Genomic DNA, 16935 nt, shown 5'->3' with positions numbered 1-16935 from the left:
TCACACAAAAAATGAAAAAACATTTGCATTGCTTCGCAATGATAAACGTAATCAAAAATCGCATATTGCTTTTTTAGGAAAAATCATGACGAAACATCTTAAAGCATTTTCAACTTTATTTTAAAGATAACAGCATACTAATTTATACTTCACATCTCTTCCTAAATCTGGTGAAGCAAAAATAATGTCATGTAGATTTTAAAAAGTGAAGTTTACCGCAGACCAAAATGCATGTTTATATCCACCCACCAAACTGCAATTTGTTTGGCAGATACACCCTTGTAAGGTAATTTGATGACAGGGCGGTCAGTGCTTGTATTTCTGCCTTCATTTTGGAAGCTGTCATAAGTTCCATCTGCAAAAAAGAAAATTCTAAAAATTAGACAATGCTGTTTTGAAGTGTTAACTCTTAACATTTGGCGAGGGAATAATAACATTCAGTGATTCATTATTTCACTATAGAAGTTTAAGTAAGATTGGTGGAATAAGGGTTTAAATAACTAACATAACTAGAAATTAAAATGATTTGTATAGGAGTATTCCATGCTGTATTACTTACCTTACTAAAATATGCAAAAAACCCAATAAAAAAATATTTAAAAAGAAAAAGAAATTAAAATGATTTCTAAGATCTGTATTTCAAAACAAATGCAGATCTTCTTTGCTTGAAATTTGTTTCAATCCTCACGTGTAAAAGGTACAGTTAAACAGAGAAGAATCATAATAGCAATAGAAAGACACATACTTCTATGATTTCATGAATTAATCAAATAGAAAGTGACAAATACATTTATGTCAATGGATAAATTACTAGTAGTTTAGATAGTTCACAACTAAGAGATTTAAAGTTTTGACATCAGATTGGGGTCCTTAGCAGTAGGGATACAGTCACATTGGTCCTCAAGCCAGGGTACAACAGCATAGGAAAGCCCATGTATTTGAGATGAAGGCAGAGGAAATATATTCCGAGTAGAGTCCATGTTGGAGTCCAAATTACACCAGGAACCAGCAAATTACATCAGGAATCAATCAGTGCTCCAGATGAAAAGGCAACACTTTTGGAAACGTTAAAGCCCCATATTTATACAAAACAATGTTTCAAAAGAGAACAATATGTTTGGAAAACTGATTACAAATCAACCTTGTGAAAGGAGTGTGACTGCCATCCGCTTGGATTCCTTATTTGGATATACTGTGATAGCATGAATACACATCATGCCTTAGTCAACTCATGCAAAGTATCATCGTTATTGAAAGTAGCAGACAACTAGAGCATTATGACCTTAGTGGGTTTGAGAAAGCAGTTTCTAACCCAACAACGTGTGCAAGTTTGTCCTTTATCTAGATCAGGGGTCTTTAACCAGTAGCTCGTGAGCTACTGTAGCTCTCCAGCTACCTCTGAGTAGCTTACTTGTGTGCAGCCTAGCTTATCGAATTAGAAAGCTTTTGCTTGGTTGAATTATAATACATATAAAAACATTTGAAATTATACAAACCTAATAATATTAGTACCTCTCAATGCGTTTCATTGAACATAAGTAGCTCTCACTACAGAAAAGGTTGGAGACCCCCGATCTAGAAGCTGTGAGGAGGCCACATCAGCTTCATCTAAGATAGACCAGTACCAAAGTTAAGTATAACCTTTGAACATTTTTCACTATTGCAACAACCTCCGAATAACCCCAAGGTCACTGGTGCTAATGGAACCTTTCCTTTTTTTAACAACAAGATACTTGTGTCTTTGATGTTTGGGGATATTTCTTTACAAAGCAGTTCATTGTGTGAATGGAGATGTGCATTATGAAAAAAATATCAATAATGTAAGACTGCTAGAAAAGGAAAAGTTATTTACCAGTAAATCGAATACTCCATTATGGGTATGTTTTTGCATCATTTGCAGAGTTCTTGCTTTTGAAATATTCAAGCAATACACCAAGTCAGTAATGAAGTACATTTCACTGAAAACATCATTTTTAATCACATTTTCTAAACTGGATTTTGTAAAAGTTGAAATGTAGTCTCTAAAATAAGCTGTAAACAGAATGCAAAACTGACACTGCACCTTTACAGATTCCAGAAGTTGCCACTATTACACAATTCCTAAAAGTCAGTCAGGCAGTTTGAAGTGAAATAGTGAGAGAATCTGAAGCAACTCAAGTGTCCTTTTCAGAAATAGAATTTCTGGTTGTCAGAGTATGCACCCTGTACAAGCAAGAACCACCACTCAGTCAGGGTAAGCTAGATACACACTAAAAAATAACCTGTGCTCACCCTCTGTCTACTTGGCATAGAGCAGTCAGGCTTATATAAAGAGGCAATGTGAAAAGCATTTGTGCAACACACACGCACATACAGTAACACAATAAAAACACTACAAAAATACTCCCCACCGAGTTAGACAAATAGATTATATTTTTATGAGTAAAATAAGACCAAAACGGCAAAAATCTAATCAGTAGAATCAGAGGTATGAATTTTTAAAGAATACATAAAAAAGTAGTGCTTAGAATCAAATAGCACTTAAGGGCTACTTGAGGTTGCGATGGACCAGGGTGAATCCAAAGTTCAGGCCAACAGCGATCGATGGCAGGCCGGCTACAGGACTCACACAGGTCCCGCTGAAAAAATACCTTGGATGGCCAAAACGTTGAAGACTTGATTCATCGGTTCTGATCCGTGTAGGTAATGAAGGTGTCATAGACAAACCCCTTTATGAGGCAGGCACTGCATCTTTGTCGAGCTGCGCTGTCCATCATGCCAAGCAGTCCTTCGAAGCGATGTCGTCGATCAGCTCCTGCATCGGCGTAGCTTGGCAATGCGCTGGTTCCAATTGGCGCAAAATCGCCACTGCATCGATTTTAATGGTTCTGGACAGCAGAAGTCACCTTTTGAGGGCCCAGGACTGGATTGGCACCACTTAGCAGGGAAGGACTCACAAATGGCAGAGTCCAGGTGATGTTGCAGGGTTGAAGGAAGGCTTTGATGGCCCTGAGACTTCTGAACAGGGCGCAAGCCAGCAAGTTCTTGGAGTCACTATGGGTTCAAATGAGATGGGTCCAGTCCTTGTCCTCACCAGGGCAGAGGTCAGCAGGGCAACTCAGCAAAGCAGAAAGCAGCTCTTCCAGAGCAGAAGTCAAGCATAGTGGCAAGCCTTGTAGCACAGCAGTCTTTGCTCCTGGCGGGCTCTTCACAGGTCCATTAGTGTACTGTCTTGGAGGGTCCGAGGCCAAGTAGTTGTATTCAGTTGTGCCTTTGAAGTGGGCTGACTTCAAAGCAAGCCCTTGGAGTGCACAGGTCCCCCGTTCTTCCCAGCCCTGGCTCCAGGCTATCAGTAGGGGGTAATCAGCCCTTTGTGTGGGAAATAGGACACTGCCTATTCAGGTGCAAGTGTTTACTCCCCCTCTCTCTTCCTGCCAGGAAGAGCTATCGGAATGCAGATGAATGCAGATGAGTTCTCTGTCACACCCACCCTTCCTGTGTTTGTGACTGTCTTGAGGGAATGCACAAAGTGTAGCTGTCAACCACCCCAGACGTGTATTGGAGACAGACTGCAAGTCACACAGACCAGTAAGAGCAGAGAAATGCCCACTTTCGAAAATTGCCATTCCTAAAATAGTCATTTTAAATCAAATTTTACCATTAAAGAGGATTTATCATTACCATTCCAAAGATATCAAACTTGATGCGGCTACTCCTTTCTAATCAGGAATTACAGCTCAAAGGTGTTTGAAGGAATTCCCAATGCTAGCCTTTGAGAGGAGTAAGCCTCATAGCAGTGAAAAACAAATTTAGCTCTTTGTCACTACCAGGGCATGTAAAACTTAAAAGTACATGTCCTACCTTTTAATTACAGAGCACCCTGCCCTTAGGGCTACCTAGGACCTACATTGGGGTGACGTATGTATAATAAAGATCAAGTTAAAGGCTTGGCTAGTGGCTTTAAGTGCCAAGTCGAAGGGGCAGTAAAGGGCATACACTGGCCTTGCAATGGCATGTCTGAGACCGGTGTGAAATGCTACTTGTGTGGGTGGCATAGTCAGTGCTGCAGGCCCACTAGTAGCATTTAGGTTACAGGCCATGGGTATATGGTATAGCACTTTACAAGGGACTTACAAGTAAACTAAATATGTAAATTGTGTATACACCAATTTTACCATGTTTAGGGGAGAAGCACATGCACTTTCGCATTGGTCTGCAGTGGTAAAGTGCTCAGAGTCCTAAGACCAAGAAAATGATATAGCAAAAAGAGGAAGCAAGCAGGCAAAAAGTTTGGGGGAAGGCCACCCTAAGGATGACCGGTCTAACAATCCTACTATTTTTTTTGTTCCACATAATGGTGGGGTCAGGAATCTGTAGAATTGGAGTGAATACCTATGTTGGAGAACTAGGATTACAGGTAACAGTATTCATCGTGGGCTTCTCTTTGATATCCATACACATCATTACAGAGAATCATGTATATAAGAAATTAAGCCTGAAAGGTGGAGTCCAAAAACATAGAATAGAGAAACAGACACAATCATTGTAAAAGGTTACAAAGGTTTTACTCTCATGGCATCGGTCTTGGACTCCCAAATCAGTGCAATAGAGTTTGCCAAAGGTATGAACTGACCTTCAAATAGTTTCTCTACAAATGTCAGGAATAGGGAAATTCCTTGTGATCGCAGCTGTAGCTACTTGCCATGCAAAGGTCTGTAGGCTTTTTTATTAGGAAGTGCTGAAATATTAGGAAGTGCCAACATATAAAATATCATGAAGCTTAGATAAAATGGCTAATAACCCCATGTGGCTTATTGGCACAAAAGCTACACGATCACATATTGCCTAGGGAAGGTTGAATGGAGGTAAGACAGGGCACCAGGCATGTGTTTCAATTGCCACAAGTCTTTTGTCCTTTTTTCAATAGCCTCTTACTATCTAATGTATGAAGACTCCTTTCTGCTAGGTAAGAAAAGTTAGGAAATTTAAAAAAATAAATCATCTGATTGAGATGGAAATCTCAGATAATCAATCAATCAATCAATCAATCAATCAATCAATCAATCAATCAATCAATCAATATCTTTATTTCGATCACTTAAGACCACAAAAGAAAATTAACAATGAAACACACAAGCCCACCATTAAAAGGGATAAAATATACACTATTCATGATAAAATATAAAGATATTTTTTTAAGTGTGATTACTGATCAAAAGTTTAAAAACATATAGATTTCAGGAAATATACTAAAAACATTAAAATTAATATTATTAAAACCACACAAGGTAATTAAAACTTCTATACATTTCATAGAACTAAACGATTGGAAGCCCTGAGAATAAGCGACTGCAATAAGCATAAATAATCAGGATTGGGTTTTAACAAATAAACACCAGTTTAACGATGCGGTATATATATATATATATAAGGAAATGATTCAATCTCCACTTATAGTTGGGGTTATACCAAACAAGAGTTAAAACATTAGGCGTAATATTGGCCTACCCGTTTCCACATCTTTTTACTTCTTTTCCAGATCATTAAATTGGATGGGCTTGGCAATTTTGGTCATTTTTTCACGAATTAGCCACATCCAGCTTAAAAATGTAGCAACAGCTATTACACACCGTGCATTTGTGTCTGTCTGCAATATTCTCATTGCGGTGGCACTAGTCCTAACACCCATGTTTCTACATAGTGGTATCAACCATAGGCCGGACAAACAAATAAAATATGCGGGTAGGTCCCCTCAAACTCCATACACAACTTGCACTAGCTATCATTTACATTGTGCCATTTGCATGTAAACGAGCTTACAGGTAGCGAGCCCACCCGGAATTGAAAGTAAAGACGTCTGTCCCTTGGTTTGGTGATGACATCCCAAAAGTGCTCGTATTGAGGACCGGTCTTAAACTCCAAATATTTGCCCGTCAGTGATGTAGTCACTGAGGTTAGTATACCCAAATTGTTGGCCCTCTGGGTCATCCCATAAATGTCGCACTCCCATACTAACCAGTGTCTTTTTAACGTTTTGTAACCACCTAATTTTACATGAGGTGTCAGATTCCCATACGTCTATTAGTGCAGTGACATAATGCAATAGCTCAGGGGTAGTCCATAATCTACGCCAATACGCTATTGGGTGAAACTTAGCAACCTCGTCCAGTCTACTGCAACCTAAGTCATAGAAAACTGGCTTCAGTGGAGTTCTCTGGAGTTCTCTGTGGGAGACCAATAACCTTCCTCACAAATTTGTTTTAAGCTACAACTAGTGGCGTTAGGTTATCAAAACCCCAGAGTTCAGCACCGTAAGTTACAGAGGCAATAACTTTGGTATTTTAGATCTTAAGTAATGGATACATAGGCTGGTTAAATGAAGTCTTATGTTCTTTCAGCAAAACTCCAGCTAGGTGGTCGTGTTTTAGGGCCATAGTTTCTATCTGAGGTTTCCAATTAAGTTTGTTTCCAAGTATAATCCCCAGATAATTAAAAACATCTGTTTGGTCCAAAAGTTCATCATTGAGAGACACCCTTCCCTTAATGGCCCGATGTTTGTGGAGGACCATAAACTTGGTTTTGTCTGCATTAATCACAAGTCCGTGATCTTTGCAAAAACCAACAAATCTAGTATTAGCCCTCTGCAAACCACTCTGCGTTTTTGAGATGATGAGAGTGTCATCTGCAAACATAAGAATGGGTATTTTTACACCAGCAAGAGATGGAGCATCTGTTGGGAATGTGGAAAAATAGTCAACAACCCCATTAATGAACAGTGAAAACAGTGTCGGTGCCAAGACGCACCCTTGATGAACCCCTTTAGATACTGGGAATTGGTTAGTAATATTACCCTGAGTACTCCAACGGACTTAGGCATAATTCCCTGCATGCTGGAGCTCCACAACAGTTAATAATTCAGCCCTCATACCCAAATCCTTGAGAACCCTCCAAAGTTTGTTACGAGACACCAGGTCAAAGGCGGATTTTAAATCCACAAAGGCGGCGTAAATGGTGCCTCCCGCCAGCACAACAACATGCCAATAGATTAAGACAAACCGAAAGACCTGGTCTATCGTACTCACATTGGTGCGGAATCCTGCCTGCAATAGTGTCAGTATGTCCTTATCAACAATCCAATCTTGTATTCTGTTTAGTATCATTCTAACTATTACTTTTTGCATGGCATCTATAAGACCGATTGGCCTATAATTACCTGGGCACGAACTATCACCTTTTTTATAAATTGGTAAAATCCCAGCACCCTTCCAAGTATCAGGGGTGGGCGCTCCACTGGTTATTGCATTCGCTAGCAAGAGTATATACTCTTGCCAGATAACACTATCTTTTTGGAACAAATCAGCCGTAACGCCATCGAGGCCAGGGGCTCTTCCGCTAGTGACTGAACCCAACGCTATTTCAACTTCCCCTATATCAAAACTCAATACGGTGTCGCAAGGCAGAATTAGATATGGTTCCTCATTTTCAGCCTCTACCTCCAAAGCAAATTGTTTAGCAAAATGGGCGCACACAGGCCCGCACGCGCGTGCCCCACGCTGTGGGAGCCCAGGCCCCCTTTCAAGCGCCTCCTGGCGCTAGAGTGAAACGTTGGCGCCTCCCCGGAGCGTGAGTCTATGGGGATTGGAGTCCCCTGGTGAAATTTGCAGGCTGGTGATGCGGGTGGCAGAAAAGCAAACAAACACGGGCTCCTCAGATAATTTCTGGGAGATAAGGCAGTGCCATCACTTCCAGATAAGTTCTCGGATCCATCTCTACCAGTCCTGATCAATTAGACTAATTGTCAACTTGAATTATGACAGTTTTATCAATGTCTTAAACCTGTCAATCAAAAGAACTTTCACACTCAGATCAGATATCTGGAATCCTGGATAAACAGTCCGAGGGTTTTGTGTGTTCTATAATGGTAAACAAGTTGATGCATTATGTTTTCCAGCCAATAAAGATGTTGGGCAGAACTATGTTGTTTAGCATTAAATGGAGTTCTTCCATGAGTTGATCTGTGTTTTTTCTCTATAGAACTAGGACAAAGCACTGCCTATTTGGTGATTTACCTTACCAGTTTGACGTGCCTCACTGCTTAACCCCTCCACCCTCACTCCTAAAAGGACTCTGGATTTTACTATCTCATGCTTGCTGAGTTAATACATCACAGTAGAGTTATCTGTTTCTTGAAAGATGGTTGTTGATGAGATTGGTTGAAGAAAGAATTTGAGAGTTTGGTGAACTGCCCTCAGTTCCAACATTTTGATGTAACATTTTCCTTCTGGAGGAGCCAACTTCTCTGTTAAGAAGCCCATATGGTCTCCACAGCTTTCTATTGATGCACCAACATTAAGGTGTGCATTGAAGAAGGTTTGTGAAAAGGAACCCCATAAATCATGGTGACTCTCTTGCACACATATGACTGGGAATTAATCAAGCCATTGCTTAGTTAAGTCCTATCAATCTCCTTATAAATGCAACCATTGAACTTCCAGACTCTCTTGAATGGGTTGTATGTGTAATCTGGTATTGGATACTATGAAAGGCACAGGGCCCTGCAGCCAAGAAGAGAGAAGACTTCTCTAGCTGTCATACATAGTCTTCTTCAAAAGGTGACATTTTTCTGGATTGAAAACAGTCCGTCCTCCCAAGGAAACAGGGTTGTGATTTTTGTTTCCACTGCCACTGCAAAGTTTTGGATAACGTGAAGGATTAATCTGGTTCAACTGATCTGAAGACTGGGTCTGGTACGAGTCTGACAGTTGTCTGTCGGTCCTGCTGCAGCTTGAGTGCTAAGGTGCCAACCTCTCTTCTGGATATGGGCTCACAAAGATGCACTTTTGCTGAAGGGTGCTCACTACAACTGCCACGTACAAAGTGAATGCTCAGTGAGCATATTCAAGAGTGAAAGGAAGAAATGTGTTCTAGTCATGAGAATTCCCTTGTCATAATCTTGCTACTATAATTTTGGCATGTAGAGATCTTGTAGGTCAACTGAGACCATCCAGTCTACCAGGTGGAGAAAATGTGAACCATTTGCTGGAATATTTGAGATGTAAATTGCAGGTGTGGCGGGCACCGATCGGAGGTAGGGGTGCGGAGGCAGGGGGGAGGATGCCTGAGGTAGGGGGAAGGGTGCTGGAGGGGGGAGGATGCAGGGTAAGTGGCAATGGAAAAAATACATTTAAATTTAAAACTTACCTTTTCGCCCCTTCCTTTCGTCTCTCCTCTGCAGTCATCCCTCGCTCGGCTACGCAGGCTCCTAGTCAGCCAATCACAACGCTGCCTAACAGCGTTGTGATTGGATTGGTCTGAGTGCCGTTTTACAGCGCTCAAACGCTGACTGGAAGCCTGGCCATGTTCTCCATGTAGGCTGTAATGCAGCCTGCATGGAGAACATGCGAAGTGCGCAAGACTGATTTGGGTGGCCAGAGAGGGTCATCCAAGCAGTCATTAGGCACTTTAGGAGGGTGCTACCACTCCTCCCCTGCCCCGCTCCCTTACTCAAAGCTGTGGGAGGAAGTAGGAGAAAATAAAATGATAATAACGTGAGTTATTATAATTTCATTTTCTCTTTCACTGTAAAAAAGCAGGGGGGTGCCGCTCCTCCGCCGTAGCGAAGGAGCCACCTCCTGTAGATTGGGACCTGACTGGTGTCTTTTTTCTTATAGCAAGATAAGATACCCTTATTGTTTTGATGTTTCCAAACATTTTTTTTTATCAGAGAAAGTGCTTTCTGCACCAGTCAACTCAACAGAATTAGCTTTGACAGTGTTGGTGGTATGCTAGGTGGGGATGTGTGAAACCTGACTTAGTATCCGTTTTGTATCAATATCTTGTACCCAATTGTGGTTTGTTGCCCTCTGGTGTAATGGGAGCGAACATCTGCCCTACCAGGGTGCTGAGCCGAAGTGGCAGATTATGGAAGTCATTGTTTTATATGGTCAGCTTTTTCAGCTGCAGCAGACGTCTGTCAGTAACCGATAAACTGGCACAGTTTTGCGTTTGAACGTGAGGCATTTGTTTTTATTATAGCTCCTGGTGTTAAAAGTCTTTCGGTCTTTTCCAATAAGGTCTTGGGGGCACTGTTGACCTCTCCTGTACCCCTTAGACAGAACCTCTAGAAACTCCTTTTGTTTTTCAACTAGTACGAATCTAAGTGGTTTACCCTCGTTCTTCATGCACTGTATTTTCAAAAAGAGAGCACCACAGAAGACATACCTATGATATTCACTAGTATATGGTGTACAAGAGAGGTAGGCCAAAGCTTGCAGAATTACGATTAGCTGTAGCCTCGATGGACAAGACTGCAGAATCTTTTGCAGCACTAATTAATTGGTCTGAAGTGATCAATCATTCTTTGAGTAGCTCCCTGAAATCCTCTTGTGGAAAGACGTTCAACAAACCTGCCCAAGGTATCCCATAATGCACTATCGTAGCTACCTAAAGTGGCAGACGATCTGGCTAATATTGGGCCACTTTTCCCTATAGAGTTCATCTTCATGCTCTATTGCTGAGGAACAAAATTAATGGAACATACCCCATTGAATCTCTCCTTAGCTGGCTTTTTCATATACCATTCTATTAGTTTAATGGAGAAAGGGGAAAGTCAGGCATCTTGGTATATCCAGAGGGTGACGAGACTGGAGTTTTTCAGGAAGACAACTCTTTTCCAGCCATCTCGTCATATCTCCACTCCTGGGAGTGAAATCAGGTGTGGTGTTCTTTCCTTTGTTTCTTTAATAGCGTTCCAGAAAATTGCTCCTATGCCTTTCATATCTATTTTCCTATCTGTCATCTCTCCTGACTGCGGAGAGGGGGGACATTCAGTGATAGAGGATGAATGGATAAGAGACTGTACTTCTTGCAGAGTAGACAGACCACCTGAGGATTGCAAAATCAGTGAGTCTTCTACAGATATACTGGGAGGAAGCACTTCAACTAAGGATTCTCCAGGTTCTGGAAAGCTAGAAACTGTCTTAATTCTTTTCCAGGATAAGAGACAGGGTGATCAAGTATGATCTTGAGATACCAAGTGTATCAAAGTCAGATCCCTATAGGACACTGACAATTCTGACACATAGAATTGCTCAACGATGTGTGGGTAACCCCAGAAAACCTATATATCGAAAGCCTCAACGTATAAGGTCTTGATGTGAATGATTCAACATTTAGTGCCTCAAATTGGGCTAAGAATAGGAGCCCTGATTGTGTGAAGGAAGGTCAGTGGCTCCGCGGATGGCAAGGCCTGGTCACATCTAGGGTAGATATGAAAAATACTTGCTAGCTCACCCTGAAGAAGTTGGTGGACCACAAGGGAACTTGTCCTACCCATTCATAACTGCTTCGCTGTCCCTCATCTTTCTATATCACATCTCAATGTGACTCTTGGATGTCATTATGTAGTGAGAATCTGTCGGGCAGATGACACATGTGAAAGTTATTTTTTCATGCCAACCCACCCGCCCACACAAGAAAGACAGGGGGAAAAGGCACCTACCACTATAAGAATGGGAACTCTACCAAACAGGCATGAAAAGAAATCGAGTGAAATTATGTTACTGAGTTAATTTAAATAATTTTTCGCATTGATCAAAAGCCGACAGTGACACCATCAACCTTTTGTCAGCACACAATCAGAAATGGTGTATATCTGTACATATAACCTTCTGAGGTAAGATCAGTCTCCCCACAAAGGTTTTGTAGACATATAGAAGCAGCCTCAATGATTATCCATCTCAACATACACATTCTTTTTGCTGTTAAGAAGTTATCTACCCACCCTTGCTGAACACATTTGTGTCTACTTACATGGAGCATTCACTAGCACTTTCACACTACAGTGACTTAAGCAAGATTCTCTTCCAATGTAGGTCTTGTACTAGACAAGATCTTTTGACATCACTAAAATTATATGTATATATAGTATATTTACTTATAGCGGCTTAATGCCAGCCCTGTTTATCCATTGGTCATTTATTGTGTCATTCACATTCTGCTCACTACAGCACAATGTGCAGTGGGTCAGACCACTTCAGGCATTGTTTAACTTCGCAGTGAGTGACGACATTCTGCCATTTCACGCATCCACACACAAAATAGTTCCCTTAAGTTCGAGGCACTACTATAGCAATGTGCGCTTTTTGAGACACTCCCCCACAAATTTGATTTTAACCAATGTTTTTTTTAGATTGACAAAAAGCCGGCAGCTTCCCCAACAATAATGTTTTGCAAAAAACCACAACAAAACAAGCAATGACAAAGCCAAAAGTCTTCCAGCCAACACCATTCGAATTGTCTTTACTAACGCTTAATTTCAAACTGACTATGCCGTGCAATTTAGTAGCCACAAAGCTACGATTGTGTGCGTACATGGACCCCATTGTAGACTAAACTCAAGTACTTTTTGCCTTTACTAATACTTTCAAAAAATATATATCTTTATTGTATTTATAATGTTCAACCTAGAACAGCAATACAATCTCTGCATAGAGCTTACAAAAAAATCAATGTTTGTAGTCTCATTGCAACACAATAATATGATACAGACAACTTCAGTGAAATATTTTAACTATGTTGACTTTCTGCATTGAGGGCATAAAGTATTTAACGCTAGTACCAATTTATATCACCTTTTACATCAAGCTGGGCTGCATATACATTAGAATTATTTTTATACTTTTGACAATAAGTGACGCCACTGCTGGCACCGACCGCTCTCTCACTACTTCCTCCCTCCTTACAGTAATAAAATACTCTGCTGTCCGCACAGAGCTCCATTTCTCGCACCGCTCGTTTATTTAATCATTTGTGAGGGGTCCCTGGAGGACCGAGCAACTCTCACATGAAAACACTGACAGCGATACGGAAACAACATTTTTCAATCAGTCTCTGAGCTAAAAGTAAAGGCCGTGCTGACGTTTTGCATGTGTTCTGACACGGCGGAAGTAGCCCAGGCGTACTGTCCGTGTATATTGGATTTCGTAGAAACTCACACTATCAATGCATAGTTAAGCACATTGCCAGACAATATAGCTATCATAATTATCTACAGTGGCGGCTGGTGACTTTTGAAAGTGGTGTGGCGTAAAAGTTAGTGATGAGTGGGATTCTCCCCCTGAGAAAAGAATGGGTAAATTATGCATTTTCACGCATATTTGAGAAAGCAAGAAGGTTAATTAAGCAATTATGAAAGTGTGGTGAAGCACAGGGAAGCATTGGAGAGGAAGGGTTCAATGAATAAATACCACCAAGAGGCACGGGTATGGCTCTGAGTATCTTATATAATAGATACCAGGCTGCATCAAACATCACGCTTGCTTGTGACGTGTTTCATGACAAGCTACAGCTCTGCCTGTGGCCTCATCCTATGCATTGTCAGAATCATTCTCTGGCGCTCCTTGCAGACAGACATGCATCCTGCAGTTCCAGGGACATTAATATGTGTCGTCATCACACTCACAGAGCTGAAGTGGGACAGCCACAGAAGGGAATCCTAAGCATGGGAGCTACAGTTCGTGTCGTTTTCAGAGTGTAACACAGTAATAGCATTACCAATGGCCTGTGTTCTCAGGCATTAATTATTAATCAACACATAATTAGCCTTAATGACGTCCATGCTGAGTTCATGTGCTTGGAGGTGGCATTATATAATCTGTACGGATGGGATTTGTTTGCGCACTTTACCGGCCTTTGACGTGTGAAGCACGGCAGGACTTCACCAGGCAACTGCACAACGCATAGATTGAAAAAAGGCTGTTCGACCGTAGTACAGTTTACCAGTTTGTGACATTTTTTTGGAAGCTGTGTTAGATAATTTAACAAAAGTAAGCACTAATTTGAATGAATGCAAAACGTTTGTTAAATTTTCTCAGTTGCACACAATTTCATGAAAAGCTGATTATTTCATTAAAAAAATGTAATGTGTACATTTGTGCTATTGGGAAGGTGGGCATGTGACCAAACAGATGACCCGGAGTCAGCGTAGTACACAGGAACTGCCAGTTGTGTGTGCCTGGAAGACAGGAGGAACGGGAACTGTGTTCATTTACAGGGGGTGGGTAGCGGAGTAGTGTGAAGGAACAGGGGACTATGCAGGTGTTGTTGTGCAGCTTCGGCTTATAGCACAGAAGGTGAGAGCACAGATATGTGTGAGGCCGCATGTCCCTTTCTGACAGCTAACAAAGGCCATTTGTGCATTCTTAGCTGTGTGTTCCAGGCAAGGTGAAAGTGCTCTGCAGGAGAACAGATAAGTGTGTGGGGGTGTTTGTTGAGTGAGCAGCAGGCATTGTAATGTAGGGACCGGGAGCAGGGAAGGACAATGTGGAAGAAACACTAAGGGAAAACATGGCGAGAACTGGCACTGAAAGGGCAATTTTTTCATGTAATTCCACGAAAACATGGAAAACCCGGTAACCCCCCAGGAAACACTGAGGCCTCCTCTGTCAGTAATTCCTGGTCGACTTACCAGGTGACCTTTTGTGCCACTCCTGAGAGAGTGTTTTTGAAAATACAAATAGTGGTTTCGCTGCCTTTCCAACATCACTGGGTGTAAGTGGTTTCAATAATTGCTGGTCATCGTGTTTCATTGACTTGTTGCAGGTCTGCCAAACAGCTACCCAGAAATAGTACCTAGTAATCCCTTTGCTTGTAGAAGGTGTGCCAACATTGCAGCCGATGCAACAGCAGGATAAATTATTCACACAGCTTGCTAAGTATGACAAAGCATTTATTTTACAAACCGCCGCATCCATTATGACAAAGCATCTTTCTGTGCATTAGGAAGTATAAAGAGTTCATGTAATGAGAATTGTGGAACGTTAATAATATACATCAAGGAGGAAGTTGAGCTTGGAAATGTTTCTCCAGACTGTAAACAATATCGTTTTGTTCATGACATGATTATGAACATTACTAAATTGGCTTTCTTGATGTTTTTTTATGATTATGATTGCAAGACGGTTTCAAACTATTAGCAGGTATAAATGTCTACATAACTGATGTTGGAACAAAAAAAAAAAAAAATGTATACAAACATAATAAAAACAATTCGTAATCTAAACATTTTATATTTGACTGCGTGCCTAAAAAAGACAACACTTATTAATAATACAATACCGATGTGGTATTTAAGGGCTTGTATAGTACGACACATGCACGTTGAAAAACCAGTGTTTAATGTGCACTCGTCTGAAATGTACTCTGGTTGAAAAGACTAACGGTAGAGCAGACAAGATTTTCAGCACCCGATTTACAGGTAGGTAACCCGTGGCGCTAGTAACTCAAAGGTCACCCTTCTAATGGAGTTTGTCCAGGCACGGCCGGCATGACTGGAGAGGGTAGGGGGGGGAAAGTTAATCAATAATAAAAAAGAATTTACCAGCCATCTTCTCCGGTCCCGCGTCGCATCACGTCTGCTGCTCTGACTGCAACGTGGAAGTAACTTCTCCCGCTCTTTTCTTTTCCCAATGAGGAGACTGGGGGGCCGGGCGGTGGGCTGAACCATTACTTTCCTGTTATTTGATAGGGCAAAACGCGTCACCGCCCGAGCAGGAGCCTACCTTCAAACTCCTGCTCTACACAGGGCATGCGCAGCAAACCTAATGGTTTGTGAATGTGAGTGAGGGGCTTTCCTTCTCTCTCACATGCGCAGACCATCTTTTTAACTCCTGCTCGTCTCTGCCTGCGTGCGCTGTGCGTGACATGCGCACAGCGCACTTTCACCGGTAATGAAGCGCACAGGCGGCCCGGAAATGTAAACAGACGAATTGTAAGCTGTCAATTCGTCTGTTTACATTCCATCCTGTACACTGGCCGATTCTTTTGAGGGGTGCTGCCCCAACGCCCCTAATGGACCAGCCGCCACTGATTATCTAGGACTGCCATGATGTTACAATCTTTCTACATTCACGTGATTCCTGCCACCGCCACGCACAGTCATGCACCATTTAAAAATGCGGCAATTAAATAATAGAATTGGGAAGCCTCGTCGGCTGTCACTTGCATTTGCCAAGGTAAAGGCAAAGCTGCAAACTGAGGCAAAACTTGCCGCATGTTTAACTGAGCATGCTCGTAAACCCGCTGCAGGCCAAAAATACCCCAGCAGCCACGCTTATGGCAAATTAACCATCCACACACACTTTTGTTTAAAATAAATTAATACACCCTCAGGCTGCTGCTCAAATAGAGTTTTCTTTCCAGATTTTCCAAGTTGAAGTGAAGAAATCACTTTTAATTTTTACAAACTGCATGTTTTAAATCAATGTAGCAGAGACATTGCTTTCTGGCAAGACAATTTGTTGTTGCGCCGATGTTAATCTGAGAGAGAGTCGCGTTCATAAGAAAATACACTCTTGAATGTATTTCTTTTATTCTTGCCTTGTCCACTCTTCCTGTTCACTTAATACTTTCATTGCATTCCTCAAGCATGAAGACTAAAGTCTGGCATGCATAAATCCTCCCAACCTCACTATTGCATTTCAGATCTTCTTCTAAGAATTAGGGTACGTTTAAAGGACTTTAAAGAGTCCCAGTAGGCGCTCCAATTTCCTGCTTTGCGCTCTCCGCATACACACCTTCACTAATGGTCCCCCTTTCCCGCCTGCTTGCAGGTCCTCCGGGAGGTCCCCCTGTCTGTCATACTACCCTGTCATTCAACAGTCTGTTCTGGCACGCCAAATATCCCGCAGGGGCTCCTCAAAAAACCTAAGCCCGGTTACCACCTCCCTCCGGAACTTCCATTCTCTGCTCCCAAGTCGTACGGGACCTCCTACTGCTCCTGTATCCCGAATAACCTTTTGTTTCCTGGCTTCAGATTCTGCCAGATCTTGTCGGACCTCCTCTTCTAACCAGCTCCCACATTCTTGAGGAGTCCACAGTAGCTTCCCCAGGGGCCTGTTCTCCGATCACATAAGCTAAAAGAACCTAATGCAGACTAACCTGTTATACCATTCATTC

The 16935-nt window shown here is 41.8% G+C and overlaps 1 protein-coding gene across 1 annotated transcript in view; it reads right to left on the bottom strand.

Annotated features, from left to right (window-relative positions):
- Window positions 1–235: 235 nt before the first annotated feature.
- Window positions 236–16935, bottom strand: part of SPO11 (SPO11 initiator of meiotic double strand breaks) — an 898758-nt gene continuing 882058 nt past the window's right edge. Inside the window, exon 14 of the mRNA XM_085614575.1 lies at window positions 236–355. Within this exon, the coding sequence (XP_085470701.1) occupies window positions 236–355 (120 nt within the window). The remainder of the gene's footprint in view (window positions 356–16935) is intronic.

Source organism: Triturus cristatus, chromosome 7 (assembly GCF_964204655.1).
Source record: "Triturus cristatus chromosome 7, aTriCri1.1, whole genome shotgun sequence".
Lineage (NCBI taxonomy): Eukaryota > Metazoa > Chordata > Amphibia > Caudata > Salamandridae > Triturus > Triturus cristatus.
The sequence above is the reverse complement of the archived record's forward strand: the minus strand, read 5'-3'. Positions and strand labels throughout refer to the sequence as shown.